Here is a 17,516-nt window from a genome sequence, read left to right on the forward strand (position 1 = left end):
CCAACAGCTCTGTAGGCTCATGCATGGTGGGTGCTGAGCTTTGTCCCAGTCCTCCAGGACACCTTCCCAGGACCTTGTCTCTCTTTGTGAACAGTCCCTCAAGTCTGTAGGACCAACACTGCTTGCTAGCCTCCTGAAAGGGAACGCTTTATCCAGGGCCACTATAAATAGGCTTATTCACTTTAGGCTACTTTATGTTATAGAATTACCATTTTAAGCAGTAAAGTAAAATTCTCAGTTGTTCATTCATTCTGTGGACATCATGAGTTTTTAACTAGGCTTCTTACTTTCCTTGAATTCCAGAAAGTGAAATCATTATTGATGATGGACAATTTGGAATCCACAGTAAGTGAGACTGAATTTTAAAAACATTTATTGATATGATTAACCTGTTGCCTTAGCATATCATTGGAAATAGCATAACATACTGAGATAACGCAATGCATGTTGAAAACAGACAAGTATATTCTGTTAAATCATAAATAACTTCAAGGCTTTGCTTTTAGTGTTTGGTCATTTCAGATTTATGAGCTTATATAATTATAAAGAAGTATACCTGGTAGAGGAAGTGGATATGCTAATTTCTCGATTTGGTTAGGCATGGTATATATGTTTTTAATTAATGAGACTATACCCTTAAATTGGTACAAATATTTTTAAAATTAATATATATTATTAGTATTAAAGTATTAGCATACCATTTCTTTTTAGCACCTATTATGTAGAAAATGGTTCTAAACATTTAAACAGTTAAATGTTGCTTCTAGGCTAAATTTGTATATTTTGTATGTTTAAATAATGTGTTTATAGCCGGGCGGTGGTGGCACACGCCTTTAATACCAGCACTTGGGAGGCAGAGGCAGGCGGATCTCTGTGAGTTCGAGGCCAACCTGGTCTACAAGAGCTAGTTCCAGGACAGGCTCCAAAACCCGCAGAGAAACCCTGTCTCAAAAAAAGCAAAAAAAAAAAAAAGAAAAAAGAAAAAAAACCCAACAAAAACAAACAAACAAAAATCTTAAAAAAATAATGTGTTTACAATAAATCCAGACAGCCAGAATGTTCTAGTAATTATGGCTAACTCTTCAAAAATTAATTTATAGTAAAGTTGAAAATTTTCTTCAAGATACATTTAAAATTTTTTTAATTTCTGCTCTAATAAGTACTTTATCCTCAGAATTCAAACTTTCTCTAGTGGCTGGAAGTCTCCTGGTCCATCAGACTGCCATGTTGCCTTGTCTTATACTGGGTGCTGTACCTGAGCGTCAAAGGTGGCCTGACTCTGAACCAGAGATGAGTTACTGGTGACCAGTGTGCTTTCCTGCCAAGAATGCTCTTTAGAGAATTTACTATATTAATTAAACACAGAGGCTGTATGATATCCTTTGGCAGTATTTGGAAAGGAATTAAACCTTTCCCCATTATTTCATTATGAAGTATATTATCTTAGAAATAATATAGTCTAAAATGTTTGAATAGCTTTAATGCTTACTTGTCCTACTATTTACAAAGTATATTTATGCTATATTTTTTAGAACTTTATAGAGAATGGTTTTGTTGTTCTTGTTTTGTTGTTTGTTTTTAGGTTTTAGTTTTTTGAGGTAGGGTTTTACTATGTTACCTTGGCTAGCCTCGAACTCAATAGAGCTCTATCTGCCTCAGTGCTACCACTCCCAGTTAATATTATTTTATTTTTGTGTGTGGATATGTGTGCGCCCACGTGCACCTGTGTTTACATGGGTCCAGAAGAGGGTGGCAGAGTCCCTCAAGTTGGAGTTACAGGCATTGTGATCTGTCTGCTGTGGATACTGGGATTGCAACTCAGGTCCTCTCTAAGAGTAGATGTGCATTTTCTCCAGCCTCCAGAGAATAGCTTTTTTTTTCCAGCTATAATATATGACATAATATCTGTCATTAATTACTTTTTATGGTTATAAGTTGCACCATTTCTGTCTTTGTCTGTATCTTCTTTACTTCCCAGTGTCATAGTATTTTCAGCTTTAGTTAGTTTTCAGTGTGGAAAAGCATTTCTTTGACTTTGTCCATTTTATGAATAATATTTGAATTTTGAAGATTTTAAGACATTCTTTTTGTTTGTTTTTTGGTTTTTTTTTTTTTTTTTTTTTTGAGACAGGGTTTCTTTCTAGTTTTGGAGCCTGTCCTGGAACTTGTTCTGTAGACCAAGCTGGCCTTTTGATTTTTGTTTTTTTTTAAGATTTATTTATTAATAATGTCTGTCTGTCTGTCTGCCATCCATCTAGCCATCTAGCCATAAGTCTGCCTTTATTTTTTCTTTCTTTTTTTAAAAATATTTATTTATTATGTATACAATATTCTGTCTGTGTGTTTGCCTGCTGGCCAGAAGAGGGCACCAGACCTCATTACAGATGGTTGTGAGCCACCTATTGGGTGGGTGTTGAACTCAGGACCTTTGGAAGAGCAGCCAATGCTCTTAACCTCTGAGCCATCTCTCCAGCCCCCTGTCTTTATTTTTCTATGTGAGACAGGTCTCTTACTATGTAGCTTTGGCTGTCCTGGAACTAACAGACACCTGCAAGCCTCTGTCCAGAGTCTTCAAAGGATTAAAGGTGTATTGCTGGCCGGGGCGGTGGTGGCACACACCTTTAATCCCAGCACTCGGGAGGCAGAGGCAGGTGGATCTCTGTGAGTTTGAGGCCAACCTGGTCTACAAGAGCTAGTTCCAGGAGCCCTTCCCCCACCAAAAGAATTAAGGTGTATACTGCCATGCCCGGCCTATAATGGCAATTCTTATAGATTTACTTAATTTACTTGAGTTGCTAAGTAGCCAGTTGTTAGTAATCATTTAACTTTGTTTCTCTAACTTCAAATGAAAGTTCCTTTTCAGTGGTGATACATTCAAGATTACTCTTAATTACAGTTAATTTATTAATTAAAATTAATTTGGGGAAAGAAATAGAATTTTATAATCTCAGTGTATTGAAATATTAATGTGAACTAGAGTTTTTAATATGTATTAAACTTAACTGGATTGCTTGAAAGTGTGTTAATTATGTTATCCTTTCTGTTTATCCCACCAGATGGTGTTGAAACACTGGATTCTGGATGGCTCACATGTCAGACTGAAATTAGATTACGTCTTCATTATTCTGAGAAGCCTCCTGTCTCAATTACTAAGAAAAAATTCAAAAAATCTAGATTTAGGTATGACTATGTGATTTTATTACTTAGGCCATTTATTTTTGCTATTAGTGTGGATTTCTCACCTTTACATTCTAGGGTTCTCAGATAGTGAACAATTTTTTTTCCCTCAGATTGCTGCTGTTACTTATATTAGTTTTAACTCTTAAATTTGCAACCAGAAAAATTTTCTTTTGTAAAATCAAGTGGTTTCTAGGCTTCTGTATTTTGTATTTTCTGTCAGTTAACATTTTTTTACTGCAGGATTGCTTTAAAATACACAAAACAAGTGTTTTTGTGGTGAGGGGAAATGCCTTTAGAGCCCAAACTTTGTTGTGACCTCGTCTTTCCTTCATCTTCCTCCTTTTCCCCTCCTCCCCCTCCCTATTTTAGGGGATAGATGGAAAAGCTTTGCAAAGATAGTTAAATTAGTTTTGTTGTTATACCATTGACCATAAATCTGAGTAAGCTGGCTTCCTTAAGATATAGCCTACCTTGACTCTTGACATCTAATCTTGTGATTTTGGAATCAAGAATTCTAGGCTTTGTAATTCTAGGTTTTGTTACGTAATAAGCAAGCTTTTCTGGTATATCAAGGCTGGGTAGAAATGCCCATTTGCAGTAACTGGAGACCTTGACATTATCTTTTTAGTATAATTCATAACAATATTATACCCTATAAATCTTTAGTTATTTATTCTCATTACCTAAACATGTTATAATACATATCCCAATCATAGGTAAGAAAAAGTCGGTAGCTGCCGGAAACCTACTTTGACGGGAGTGGGCTGTCAGTTCCCAAAGAGGATGTGTGGGGTTGGGAGGGGGGTGACTAACACGACCAGAGGGAGAATCGGGATGGTTGCCAGCAGCATCTATTGAAAAAAGAATACACCTTTTATACTCTAGAGTTGCACATAGGATTAAATTAAAGGGGATGTGAGATTAGAGATTGAGGAATCTAGCATTGATCTTGATAGTAGACACCAGCCCTGTGTTAATGGAAGAGCCACAAGTTCCTCTAACTTTCTTCAAGTTCCTGAGGGACTGGAGACCCCATCCAGGTGCCTGACCTTGGGAAAAGGACTCCTGGGAACAGACACTCCGACAGTTTAGGAGTAATTTACATTTCTCTAGGGGATAAGTACTGAGCTGTCCCTAATCCTGTCCCTTTCTTTGTGTCTTGCTATATTGGGCTGTTCCCCTCCTACACCCCTGAAAGAGAAAGAGGTTCCGAGTCTTGGTCTGAGAACCCTTCTAATTTCTCCACACTTTTCCCCTTGATGCCCTCGGGCTGTGGACCATCTGACTTGTAGGCATTTCAGCCTTGGGATCAGGTGCGTCTAGGAAATTTCTAACTTTCCTGTTCTTGTTCTTTGTGTAATTAGGAGGGCATGATAGGATTCCTTGTTCTGAGGTGTCAAGTTTTTTTTTTTCCAGAGAATTACTTTGTTTAGAAAGGCTACCATTATTCACATTTTCATCCTTTACCAAAGCAGAAAATTCCCCAAAGGCAAAGACATTAATAGTGAAAATTGTTAAAAATGAAAGTAAAGATGATGGTAAAGTGTGATCTGCAATGTTAAAATGCGGGAACTTTGTCAAGCAGTGGTTGCCTTGTGGTCCATTGCAGGTAGCACTTTAAACCCCAAATATTAGCTGTTGTGATTAGAGAAAATTTGATATGTGTGCCTTGTCTATTTGACTTCTATTTTTTAAAGTACTCTGCTATGTATAATTAAGTTTTTGTTTAGAGATTGTTTTAAAAAGAAGGGAAAAGACTCTCTTTTGGGGGATCATTGTGTACCCAAAGTGGTCTTAAACTGCTGCTTCAGCTTGCTCAAGTGCACAGGATTTGAACATGCAGAGTTGAGTGAATTGTCTCACTAGACTAAGGTTTTTGTTCGCTTACTAGGACTTTTTTCCTGTCCTTCATTTAAGAAATAGTTGATGTTGGGGGTCTGATTTTGATGAAAATTAATACTGTATCTTATATATATATAGAAGTCATTTTGAGGGGTTTTATTGCTACTTAGCTCATTAGTCTTTAACTGAAATATTTTCTTACAACTCTATGTAGTTGAACTCAACAAGTTAAATGATTTGTTTCTTGTTGAAATAAAGTACATAGTGAGAAATAGGTGTCTGCCTGTTCTGGTCATTTTTTTTTTTACCCAAATTTATCTTAACCATAGACTTAACCATAATGGGTTAGAAAACAAGTGCCTGTAATGCCCTCAGTAATTTTAAAACTTGGCATAGCTTTTGCATTTTAAGTAGCAACAGACAAGCATCTCGGTAGTAAAAGTTTTAAAGATAGCTTTCTTTTTGTTTGACTCATCCATAGATAGAAAGTAACAGTGCTAACTTTGTAGTGGATTACAGCATTATATAGTGGTTTGTAAAGACATCTTTTTTCTTTTGTTCAATTACAGATCCCTTTCCTTTAGACTTGCCCCCTCTTTAAATGGTTTTCTTGTCTTCTCGTTTCTGTACATTCCTGGTTTCTCCTGATGTATCTATCTCTCTGCCTGTTTAATAGCTGTCCACAACCATTCCTAAGAGTTTACTTTCTGAGAGGAGATGATGTACTTTGTTTTGAGTTATTGAAATGTTTTATAGTGTAATGCCAGAACAGCGTTATTAATAATTTGCATGTTTGGCTGATCAAGAAGACCTCAATTATATGGTTTACAACAGTGGTTGGGGCAGGAGCTTATACAAAGAGAGCAGCCCACACTAATAAAGTTCTATTATTTGTAAGATTCCATTTAAATCTAAAATGCTCCTTAGCATGGGTGAGGCCCTAGGTTCAATTCTCATCAAGCAAAAGCAAGTCTAGAATAAATTTTTTTTAATCTGTTACATTCTACAATAACTTGCTCTATACATTAGTAGTACTTAATTTGATTAATTTCCATTGGTAGAAGAGATTATCCCAGCCTCAGTATACTTTTTGGCATTAAAAGTTTCTGCAGCTAATTACCTTTCCTTAGGAGTAGACTAGTCTTTTTTTTTTTTTTTTTGAGACAGGGTTTCTCCATAGCTTTGGAGCCTGTCCTGGAAACCAGGCTGGCCTCGAACTCACAGAGATCCGCCTGCCTCTGCCTTCCGAGTGCTGGGATTAAAGGTGTGTGCCACCACCGCCCGGCTTAGACTAGTCTTTATGGTCTGTGGTTTGGGTAGTGGTTTTTGTGTTTGTTGCTATGAGGTTTATTCCAGATTCTTTGTTTGATTAGAAAAGTGGGTTGGTTCATATGTATATACATGCAGATAATGTTCATGCAAAGAACCTCAGGTTGTGGCTCATGTCTATAATCCTAGCATTAAGGAGGCTGAGATAGGAGAATTACTCTGAGTTTGAGACTAGCCTGGGCTACATAACTAGTATCAGGCCATCTGAGATACAATAGTCTTACACACTGTTTCAAAACAAATGAGAAAAATAAAAAACAAAATATTTATATATACACAAAGTGATGTTGCTGTAATACCTTTCTTTGGCAGCTACTTTTTATAAGCTACGTGGATTATTACTGAGGTAGAGAGGAGCATGGCAAGTGTTCTATAGACAGATATTTGTCCCACTTCCCAGCTCCCTAATAAACTCCATATGGAGCTTTTTTGATGCCCACTATCCTTTTTGGGAAGTAAATTGGTGCTGGTAGGAGCAGATGTGTCTCACTGTCGTGAAAAGCCTTATGCTATTAAGACATTTTAAATGCCATATTTTGTAGGTCTTTGAAGTATTTGAAGGTCTAAAATATATCTTTGTATGATCTTGAAAACATGACTAAGTTTGGTAGATATAGATGACTATTAATCTGTATTTATTATCCTAAATAGCTTTTAAGGTTAAAACTTTAACCTTTTAAAATGAGTTACATAGGTATTATACCTTAAACAAGAATAGAAATATATATTATATATGTTTAATATATATAAATTTATATATTTAATAATATATATTAATAATAAATATATATTATTTTCTGTTCATTGGTGTGAAGGTATCAGATCCCCTGGAACTGGAGTATCATATAACAAACATAACCTTACATTTGTACCTATGCAAAAATCCATACCATTATAAATTATTTGAGACTAGTGTGTTGTAGAATATTATAAGATGTTTTACATTAGTTTATGGTGTGGAACATTTGTTTAATGATGCAAAAATGTATTGCATTCTTTTATGTTACATTTGTTTAACTCTGTGATGCTGTGTTACTTTGCCTCTCCAAAACAACTGATTGGTTAGTAAAGAACTGAATGGCCAGTAGCAAAACAGGAAAAAGGATAGGCAGGGCTGGAAGACAGAATAAATAGATGAAAAAGAGGGATTGGGAAGCAAGAGGATCTAGGAACAAGAAGAGAAGAGAGGACAACACTAGGGGCCACCCACCCAGCTACACAGCCAGCCACAGAGTAAGAAGTGAAGAAAGATATACAGATATAGAGAAAGGTAAAAGCCCAGAGGCAAAAGGTAGATAGGGTAATCTTTTTTTCTTTTCTTTTCTTTTTCTTTTTCTTTTTTTTTCTTTTTTTTTTTTTTTTTTTTTTGGTTTTTTGAGACAGGGTTTCTCTGTAGCTCTAGAGCCTGTCCTGGAACTAGCTCTTGTAGACCAGGCTGGCCTCAAACTCACAGAGATTCACCTACCTCTGCCTCCCGAGTGCTGGGATTAAAGGCGTGCGCTACCACAGCCCGGTTTAGGCTAATCTTTAAAATAATTTATTTAACCTTACTTTCTGTTCATTGGTGTGAAGGTATCAGATCCCCTGGAACTGGAGTTGTAGGCAGTTGTCAGCTGCTATGTGGGTACTGGGAATTGAACCCCGGTCCTCTGGAAGAATAGTCAGTCCAGTGCTCTTAACCAATGAGCCATCTCTCCAGCCCTAAATGGAATAAGTTTTTTTTTTTTAAATGCCTACAAACAAGCCAAGCTAAGGCCAGGCATTTATAAGTAATAAGACTCTGTGTAGTTTATTTAGGAGCTGGGTGGCAGCCCCCTAAAAGAGTAGGGAGTAAAAAAAAAACCAACAACACCAGTGGTTTAAAAATAGATTCAAATTAGTGACAAGTGGGAAATGACAAATGAAATGTTGGCATCATCACTTTTTTTTTTTTTTCCTGAAACAGGGTTTCTTTGTGTGTAGTTTTGAAGCCAGGCCTAGAACTTGCTCTGTAGACCAGGCTGGTCTTGAACTCACAGAGATCACCTGCCTCTGCCTCCCAAGTACTGGGATTAAAGGCATGTACCACCACTGCCCAGCAGCATCATCACTTTTTATTTTGATAAAAATGTCTCAATATGCAATGATAAAATGTAGACTCAACAATCTACCTTTTTATCTCTCATTTCTATACTCTAATCCCCTTTTTTATCCTTCAGAAAGAGATCCTTGAGTCTGCCCACTTTGTTTAGCTTTTTTCCTGACCATGACCAATGATAGCTTGTAACCAGTCTCCCTAAATGATGACAAACATCTATAGCTCATTGACCGAAAGCCACCTACCCCACTTCTTGGGATGTGGGCGTCATGTTTTCTAGATTGCTTTCTGTTGCCTGAGGGATATGGCATCTTTAAGAGACCCTGGGAAAGTTGGGGTAGCAATCAAGTGCTGGGAGAGCTAGCTGTAACTTTTGTTGTCCAGTCTCTGTGCAATGGGAAAGTGCAAGTCCTCACTGAAGTAGTCTTTGAGGCTGGGCCGTTTCAGCCAGCAGCCTTGAAGCTGTTCTGGGTGCAGAACTCTAGCGAGAGGCCGGGTCACCTGGGCTACCTTTTTTCATTGGTGTTCAGTCCCTTGCTCTGAAAATACACAAGTATGTAATGTGCAATGTATACAAATCAATTAAAGGTGATTTCTTGTTTTACATTTGCTCAGGTAAAAGGCATCTGTGAACTTTGTAAGTCCATTTGGACTGTATAATCAAACTAATATAAATCTATCCATGCTGTATGAAAAGATGGCATGTAATAATAAGTCATGAGGATTCTGTAGCCAGTAAGATCATGTCTCATCTCACAGTTGTTCCCATGTAAAGGATTTACACATCACCTGTCCTATAATCTTTTTGACTTTCTGTCCCATATCTGTAGCCAAGATACTCAGGAGGTTTCTCCTGGTCAAATCTGATCTCTGGAGGGAATTCACAGCCTTTTGTTTTCTGAGGAAACAAAAGGCAATGACTTGTCTTTCATTTTGATGTTAGGACATTTTAAAAATATAGTTAATTTAGCAGTTTCCAAAATTCAGTGTCTCTTAGCAGCTGTTGTTTTTTTATATATATTAGCATTTAAAAAATTCAAAGTTAACAAGATACCATATAGGATCCAGACACCCTGTGTATTTTCCATCTTTATATGTCTTTTTGTTGTTGTTACTTTACTCCCCCCTAAAAGACTTTCTTACCTAGTAGATTTCGGTTTAGTTTGTGCTTCTGAAATCAATTCATCTATCATACCATCTACCTAAAATGAGATCTCCTAAAAGGAGTTCTTGCTCTTGGAAGGCTAAGAAACTGAAAGCTAGCTATAATTGATATTACAGTAAATAAACCTACAATGTGGATTGTCTAATACGTTATTTTTGCTATTTGAAAAACACTATAACTGTACTTATGTATATTCTGTGATTTTATTTTTTTTCTTACTGGGTTTTATTATTCACTCTTCTCAATACAGGGTAAAGCTTACACTAGAGGGTCTGGAGGAAGATGATGATGATAAGGTGTCTCCCACTGTTCTTCACAAAATGTCCAACAGCCTGGAAATATCCTTAATAAGTGACAATGAGTTCAAGTGCAGGCACTCACAGCCAGAATGTGGGTATGGCTTACAGCCTGATCGCTGGACTGAGTACAGCATACAGACGATGGAGCCCGATAACCTGGAACTAATTTTTGACTTTTTTGAGGTGAGTAGTTGTTTCAGTGAGGGACTAAGCAGAGAATTCAGGCATGAACTTACATTTGTATATGGTCAGATTTTGCTCTTTAGGAAAACTTAGTGGAGCAGAATAAGCAACTTCAGTAGAATTATTTTTAATCGGGACAAGATGTATGTACCTATTAAGTAATATAATATAAAACTTCCAAAGACCTTTCCATGGATTGAGTAGCGAGGGTAGAAGTCAGATTATTTTATTTTTTTCCCTAACAAGGCCTTTTGTAGCCCTTTCATGTTGACCTCTAACTCAGTATGTTGTCAGGAAGGATCTTGATTATAGACATGGGCATCTATGCCCAGTTTCTGTGGGGCTGCAAATGGGATCAGGTCTTCATGCATGCTAGACATTCTCAACTGAGCTACATCCTCAGCTTCAAATGTATTTTTTATTGTAACAAGTCACTATGATGGTAGATTTATTTTATAATTTAATATGTTTAGCAACAAGTTAATAAAAATTTTATTGTATGTATGTATGTATGTACATGATGCCATGTGCTCATGTTAAGGTCAGAGGACACTTAGAGATTTGGTCCCCTCCCCCCATTTTGGTTTATTGAGACAGTTTCTTAGTAGCTATGGAGCCTGTCCTGGAACTAGCTCAGTATTCCAGGCTGACCTTGAACTCACAGAGATCCTCCAGCTTCAGCTTCCCAAGTTCTGGGATTCAAGGTGTGTACTATCCCCACCCAGCAAGATTTGGTCCCTTCTGTTTGTAGGTCTGGATTCTGAACCCAGGTTTCCAGATGTACTGGTGGTTTTTTAACTTGACACAAACCTAGGCATGTTTGGGAAGAGGGTATCCTATTAGAGAAAATGCCTCCATAAGATTGGTCTGTAGGCATATCTGTGGGTATTTTCTTGATTGACAATAGATGTGGGGAGCCCAGCCCACTGTGCCACCCCTGGGCAGGTGGTCTTGGATGGTATAAGAAATCAAACCGAGAAAGGCGTAAGGAGCAAGCTTTTAAGCAATACTTCTGTATGACCTCTGCTTCAGTTTTGGCCTCCAAGTTCTTGCCTTGTTTCCTGCCTTGACTTCCCTGGTTGGTGAACGACAAGTTGTAAGACAAAATAAACCGTCCCCCCCCCCCCCAAGTTGCTTTATTTAGATCATGGTGTATTATCACAACAATAGAAAAGTAACTAAGACAAGGTAAGCAGGCTTTTTACCTGCTCAGCCATCTATGTCAGGTTTTGAAAAAGCTATGCTGAGGCCCCAATTTAATAACACATAGGACTGTTAGCTTGTTTGCTTTCTACAAGTAATAATTGCTTGATACCTTCCTTAAAGTTCTTATACAGTGTCTGTAAATTATACATACTGGTTCTTAGCCGCTAGCTCCTTTGCTGCCCCTGCTGATTTCTGTTTTTTGGTAATACCTAGCTACATTTTCTTGATAGCAACAGAATTCAAGATAGACTTAAACATACTGAGTGAAACTTGCTACATAAAATTAAAAGTTTTGCAAATTTTGCATTATTCAATTTGGTGATATTTTTAGATACTTTTGTGAGTGTCTTTTTTACTGTCTCTTAATATATAAGACCTAATGTGAAAATTATAGATCTAAACTTAACATGATGGGAATTGTTAAAAATATAGTATGAAGTTTTGGTTGAGCATTTTTTTTATTACTCAAGTGCCTACCTTAAGATTTTACTACAAATATACTCCTCGCCTTGGCCTTCTAAGTGCTGGTTACAGATAAGTGTCACGATGCTTGACTCTATCATGTGTACATTTATCTTTGAGGTAGGGTTTCATGCAGCTCAGAATAGCTTGAATTGCTGTGTAATTGGACATGACCTAGGAGCCGATCCTAGTCCTCCTACTTTGTCTTCCCAAGTGCTAGGATTTTTGACATGAACCACCATGTCTGCTTTTGTCCAGTGCTGGGGATCAAACCTAAGGCTTCATAATACTTAGGCAAGTACCATACCAATTGAGCGTCTAGTTCTAGATTTCTTTCTCATTAGTTGTCTTCATAGAGTCCAAGTTCACATGAAAGCTTTTTGGGGGATGTTTAAACTAACTATGTTTAAAAATTTAGGGCAGTCCAGAAAGGTGGCTCAGTGTTGCAATCTTTTTTTTTGGACTACAAGCCCACAAATAATGACCTGGAGACTTATTAATTATGAAAGCTTGACCTTAGCTTAGACTTTTTCCCAGTGAGCTTTTACAACCTAATTAACCCATATTTTTTTAAATCTACGTTATGCTATGTGACTTGGTTACTTTTTAGTATGGCACATGTGACTTGCTGGTGAAATCCCTATCTCTCGTCTTCCCAGAGCTCTCTCTCTTTCTGGAATTCCCACCTAGTCTCTCCTGGCTATCTATTGGCCATCCGGCTCTTTATTAAACCAATCTATAAGTGTCTTAGGCAGAGACACATCTTTACAGTGTACACAAATAGTCTGCAACAGCTCAGTGGTTAAGAGCGCTGTCTGTTTTTGTGGATGACCTGAGTTATGTATCTAGGTGGACAGCTCTTTTCCTCCTGTAACTCTAGCTCCAGGGATTCTGACCTTCTCTTCTGACCTCTTTTTAAAAAAGCACATTTTTTAAAAGTTTTTTTTTTACTGGGTCCAGTGAAAACATGGCTTAGTGGATAAGGGTGGTGCTTGCTTAATAAGCCTGATGATCTGAGTTCAGAATTCCTGGTCTCACGTGATGGAAGAGGCCCCAGCTTGTGGTAAGTTGTCCTCTGACCTCTACCTGTACGCAGTGACATTTGCAAGTCAAATCTCATTCTCTCCCTGCACACAATTTTTTTAAAATATAAGTAAGAATTAGGACATTCTGAACTGCTATTTATTTATTTATTTATTTTTAGGAAGATCTCAGTGAGCATGTAGTGCAGGGTGATGCCCTTCCTGGTCATGTGGGCACAGCATGCCTACTGTCATCTACCATTGCTGAGAGTGAGAAGAGTGCTGGAGTCCTTACTCTTCCCATCATGAGCAGAATTTCCAGAAAAACTATAGGCAAAGTCAGAGGTAAGTTGGGGAGAAGCAGATAGGCCCTTAAAACTAACCTAAGCTTGTGCTAGAATTTATACTAGTTTAAATTGAGTATTTGCAAATGATGAAGACAAAATAAACAATTTGCTTTCATTATTACAAGGATAATAACACTTTAAGAAGCATACTTACTGAATTTTCTGCATTAGTTTTGCCTTGATCTTTTCTTGTTTGATAGAGATTAACAAAGCTGGTTCTATTCAAATGTCGCTTAGCTCATAGTAGTCTTTTTAATCATACCCTCTCCCCCTTTTTCCCCTATGGAAGTTGATTTTATCATCATCAAGCCATTACCAGGATACAGTTGTTCCATGCAGTCTTCATTTTCCAAATATTGGAAGCCAAGAATACCACTGGATGTTGGACATCGTGGTGCAGGGAACTCAACAACAACTGCCCAGTAAGTTTTATATTTGGATGGGATTACCATTCAGTAGCATGTGGCTTGGTGAGATTAATGGATTTGCCTGCTAAGTATCTGAAAATCCTTTTCATTACCCTTAGAATGAAATGAAAGTGATGGTAAGAGAAAAGGATTACTATTTTAATAGAAAACCAAGTCTCTCCTGAGATAATGTTCAATCTTTTTTATATACTGGATGCATAATGAAAAAACACTAAAAATGGAAAATCAGGAGGGAGATTTTTATGCAGAAAGCTTTTTTGGTCTCCTTTTTATCTTTTGATTATTGTTCTTGCAAGCTGCACTCTGTGGGTCTTACTTTTCTCACCTGTAGAAGGGTTTGGTTAAAGTTACCTGTAGTGAGTGTTTCTTTCTTACCTACATAGCCATAGCTCTAAGGAAGTATATAAGTTCAGTCTAGACTTTATCAGATACAAATGCCAGCCTAATAAAGTTGTTTCCCTTCCAGTTTTACAAATCTTTCAGTGGCGTACTTCATTGTCAGAGGCTTTCTTCTATAAAATGTAATCCCATCTTTAAAAACATAGGGTTATTTTGGTGTTGTGTTGTGTGTGTGTGTGTGTGTATGTTCATGTGTGTACAATACTCATGGAATTTAGAGGGCGTCAGATCATCCAGAGCTGGAGTTACAGCTTGTTGTGTGTGTGTGTGTGTGTGTGTGTGTGTTCATGTGTGTACAATACTCGTGGAATTCAGAGGGCGTCAGATCATCTAGAGCTGGAGTTACAGCTTGTGTGTGTAGTAGGAGCCAAACTTAGATCCTCTAGAACAGCACATGCTGTTAACCACTGAACCACCTCTCCAATCCCCACATTGTTTTTAAAAGAGTGATTTTTAGTTTGCTTTGGGTATTGTGGTTGTCATTATGATATTATAATAGGTCTCCAAACCAAGTCAGTTTACATTTAAGGAAAAAATATTTTCAAGTTTCATGTTAATAAGCTCTGTGGGTGTCACTCTCTACCTTTGACACCAGGTTACTGAATGTGGAGCTGGTCTGGCAGCCAGCAAGCCCCAGCAAACCTCTTCTGCCTGCCTACTACAGCACTGGGGTTTTAGGCATATACAGCCATCTCTGGTTGCTGGTTTTTTTAAAACATGTATGTGGACATCATGGGTGCTGCTATCTGAACTCAAGTTCTTATGCTTGAGTAGCAAGCACTCTTTCCCATTGAGCTATCCCTGTAGCATCTTTCCTTTTCTTAATGAAATCTACCCTTGGTGTGTCAGTCATTCCCAGTTCCCCGTGTTTTTCCAGTATGAAGACATTTCGAGGCTTTATTGCAAGTAGTAAATTTCTTCTGTCTTAGTTTCTTCATGCCCTTGAAAAGGATTGCTTTTCTTAATCAGGCACCTCATTTGTCTCCAAGAAAAAAAAGTCCAAGTACAGGGAAGGTATGTGTTGTGATGTGGAATACATCTGTCATTATAAGTAATAGTTATAACTTGTATTTATGAAGTAAGTGCACAAATCATTTAAGTTTGTTCCCTATCATATTTTGAGCATAACAAAATTAGCCTCTGTGTAAAAGGTAAGTCCTGTTTTTACTGTTGAAGATGCTTACTGCAGTGTTTCTTTTCTTTAGTACTTATGACTACTTTTTCTTCTCTATTTCAGGCTGGCTAAAGTACAGGAAAATACGATCGCTTCTTTAAGAAATGCTGCCAGTCATGTAAGCACCCTTTCTTTCTTTCTTTCTTTCCTTTCTCTCTCTCTCCCTCCCTCCCTCCCTCCCTCCCTCCCTCCCTCTCTTTCTTTTTGGTTTTTTGAGACAGTTTCTCTGTAGCTTTGGGGCAGTAGACCAGGCTGGCCTTGAACTCACAGAGATCCCTGCCTCTGCCTCCCCAGTGCTGGGATTAAAGGTGTGTCCTCCACCATTTACCATTTCTATAGAGACAGAGAACTCTTCCAGATTGTACTAACTGATAGAAAACTATTCCTTGTTCTGAAAATGTTTCTGAGTGAAGGTAAAAAGATAAAATACCTTTTGGTGTGTATGTTTAGATTTGTGGTGAGGATTCACATGTAAACAACAGAACAATAACCAACCTTTTAAAACACATTTTGTGTGTATGAGTGTTTTGCCTGAATGTGTGTAAGTGTACTGCATGTGTTCCTTGTTTTCTTGGAGGCCAGAAGGAGGTGTCAGATCCCCTATAGATGGCGTTACAAACCTTTGGGAGCTGTCCTGTGGCTGCTGGAACTGAACCCACGTCTTTTGAAATAGCAACAAGTGAATAAGAACTTTTAACTGCTTTCTCCAAACCCTCCACACATACTTTTTTTTTGGGGGGGGGGGGGGGTAGGCTCTTTCTGTCTCAAAAATAGAGAAACTGGCCTAAATTTTCTGATTTAACCCAGCCAAGCTGGCCTTGAACTTTGGTGGGTCCCTGCTTTTGTTTTTCAAGTATTGCCATTATGCGTTGGAGCCACCATGCACCCTTCCCACCTGTTTTTGAGATAAAAAGTTCCTAATGGCTGGTTTTAGTTTAGAAATAATGCTTACAGAAGGTAATGATTTTATATAACACTTCATTGCATTTTATTATTTATTGGGGATAGGACGCTAGTACATGTCTACATGTCATGGTATACATGGGGAAATCAGAGGACAGCTTGTAGGAATTTTGTCTCAGCAACCTCCTCCTACCATGTGAGTCCCAGAGATTAGATTTAGGTCATCAGGCTTGTTGCCTGATGTTCCTACCCATTGAACTATCTTCTGGCTGTCTTTATATAACACTTTTTAAAAAATGTATCAATACATGTATAAAATACCATATCGAATGAAATACGTTATTCTATACTCTTAAAAGGAAAAATAATCTTGATTATGTTAAATTTCTTCTTTTATCCAGTCACAAAGTATCAGTTTATTTTGCTTACTTCACCTGACCAAGAGACTCAGACTCTAGACTTAACTGGTGTGTGGGACGAGAGGGCATCTCATCCTTTTCCTTTCCATATTTTTTTCACAGTGGCTTCATGTTCCTTATAAAGTAGTTTAAGCCGGGCATAGTGGTGCTTGTCTTTAACCCAGCACTTGGGAGGCAAAATAGGAGATCTCTTTGAATTGGAGAGTTCCAGGACAGCCAGAGCTAAATAGATAGTTTCCTCTCCCCCTCCCCCCCAAAAAAGAATTGCATGGTGGAGACAGGAAGATTACCATGTATTTGAGGCTAGCCTAGGCTAGATGAACCTGTCTCAAAAAACAGAAAGAAAAAAAAAGTTGAATTATATTTTTTTCACGTACAACAGATTGAATCTAAGACCCCTGCCTACCTCTGCTTCCTGAGTTCATATATTAAAGATATGTCAAGGCAGAAATCTTTAATAAATAAATAAATAAATTTAAAAAAAAGAAGATATGTCATGCATAGCTAAAATTAATTTTCTTAACTACAATTCCTGTCCTCTTTTTCATCAGTTTAGGTTTCTGTCTCGAACTTTATATGTATATTATTCTTGTCATTCCTTCTCTGAATATTGAACAACAGTTGTAGCTTCTTCTTTGATCCAATTGTCACATTTTTCTTTTTTTAAAAGAATTTTAGTTTGCATGCATATTTGTGGGTCTGAGTCTGTGTATGTGCACCATATGCATGCCAGTGCCTGCAAAGGCCAGAAAAGAGCATCAGCTCTCCTGGAACTGTAGTTACAGTAGTTATAAGTGACCCCATAGGTGAGCTAGGGAGCTGAACCTGGATCTTCTGCTTAACTGCTGCTCCACCTCTCCAGCCAATGTCCATTTTCTAGGAAACCCTTGTGAGCTAACTGTACTGCTCATGCGAATCCCAGAGCAGAGTGAAGAGGTTCTGCAGTGTTCTCTTCCTCACTTCTCCCTGAGGTTCAACCATTTAGTTTACAGAGTGCTCCTCCTGTTCAATTCCATTTCTGCTCATAGCAATGACATAGGCAATATTCTGAAGGCTGTCTCTCTGCTTCTGAAGTGCTGTG

The 17,516-nt window shown here is 37.8% G+C and overlaps 1 protein-coding gene across 4 annotated transcripts in view; it reads left to right on the top strand.

Annotated features, from left to right (window-relative positions):
* Gpcpd1 (glycerophosphocholine phosphodiesterase 1) overlaps window positions 1-17,516 on the top strand; it is a 57,564-nt gene that overhangs the window by 20,565 nt on the left and 19,483 nt on the right. For all 4 annotated transcript variants that reach the window (XM_041670388.1, XM_041670390.1, XM_041670389.1 and 1 more), the window contains 6 exons: window positions 304-345; window positions 3,057-3,180; window positions 9,844-10,075; window positions 12,948-13,110; window positions 13,402-13,534; window positions 15,177-15,231. In XM_041670388.1, the coding sequence (XP_041526322.1) occupies window positions 304-345; window positions 3,057-3,180; window positions 9,844-10,075; window positions 12,948-13,110; window positions 13,402-13,534; window positions 15,177-15,231 (749 nt within the window). The remainder of the gene's footprint in view (window positions 1-303; window positions 346-3,056; window positions 3,181-9,843; window positions 10,076-12,947; window positions 13,111-13,401; window positions 13,535-15,176; window positions 15,232-17,516) is intronic.

This window comes from Microtus oregoni, unplaced genomic scaffold (assembly GCF_018167655.1).
Source record: "Microtus oregoni isolate MIOR12 unplaced genomic scaffold, Mior012 000020F_ref0000438, whole genome shotgun sequence".
NCBI lineage: Eukaryota > Metazoa > Chordata > Mammalia > Rodentia > Cricetidae > Microtus > Microtus oregoni.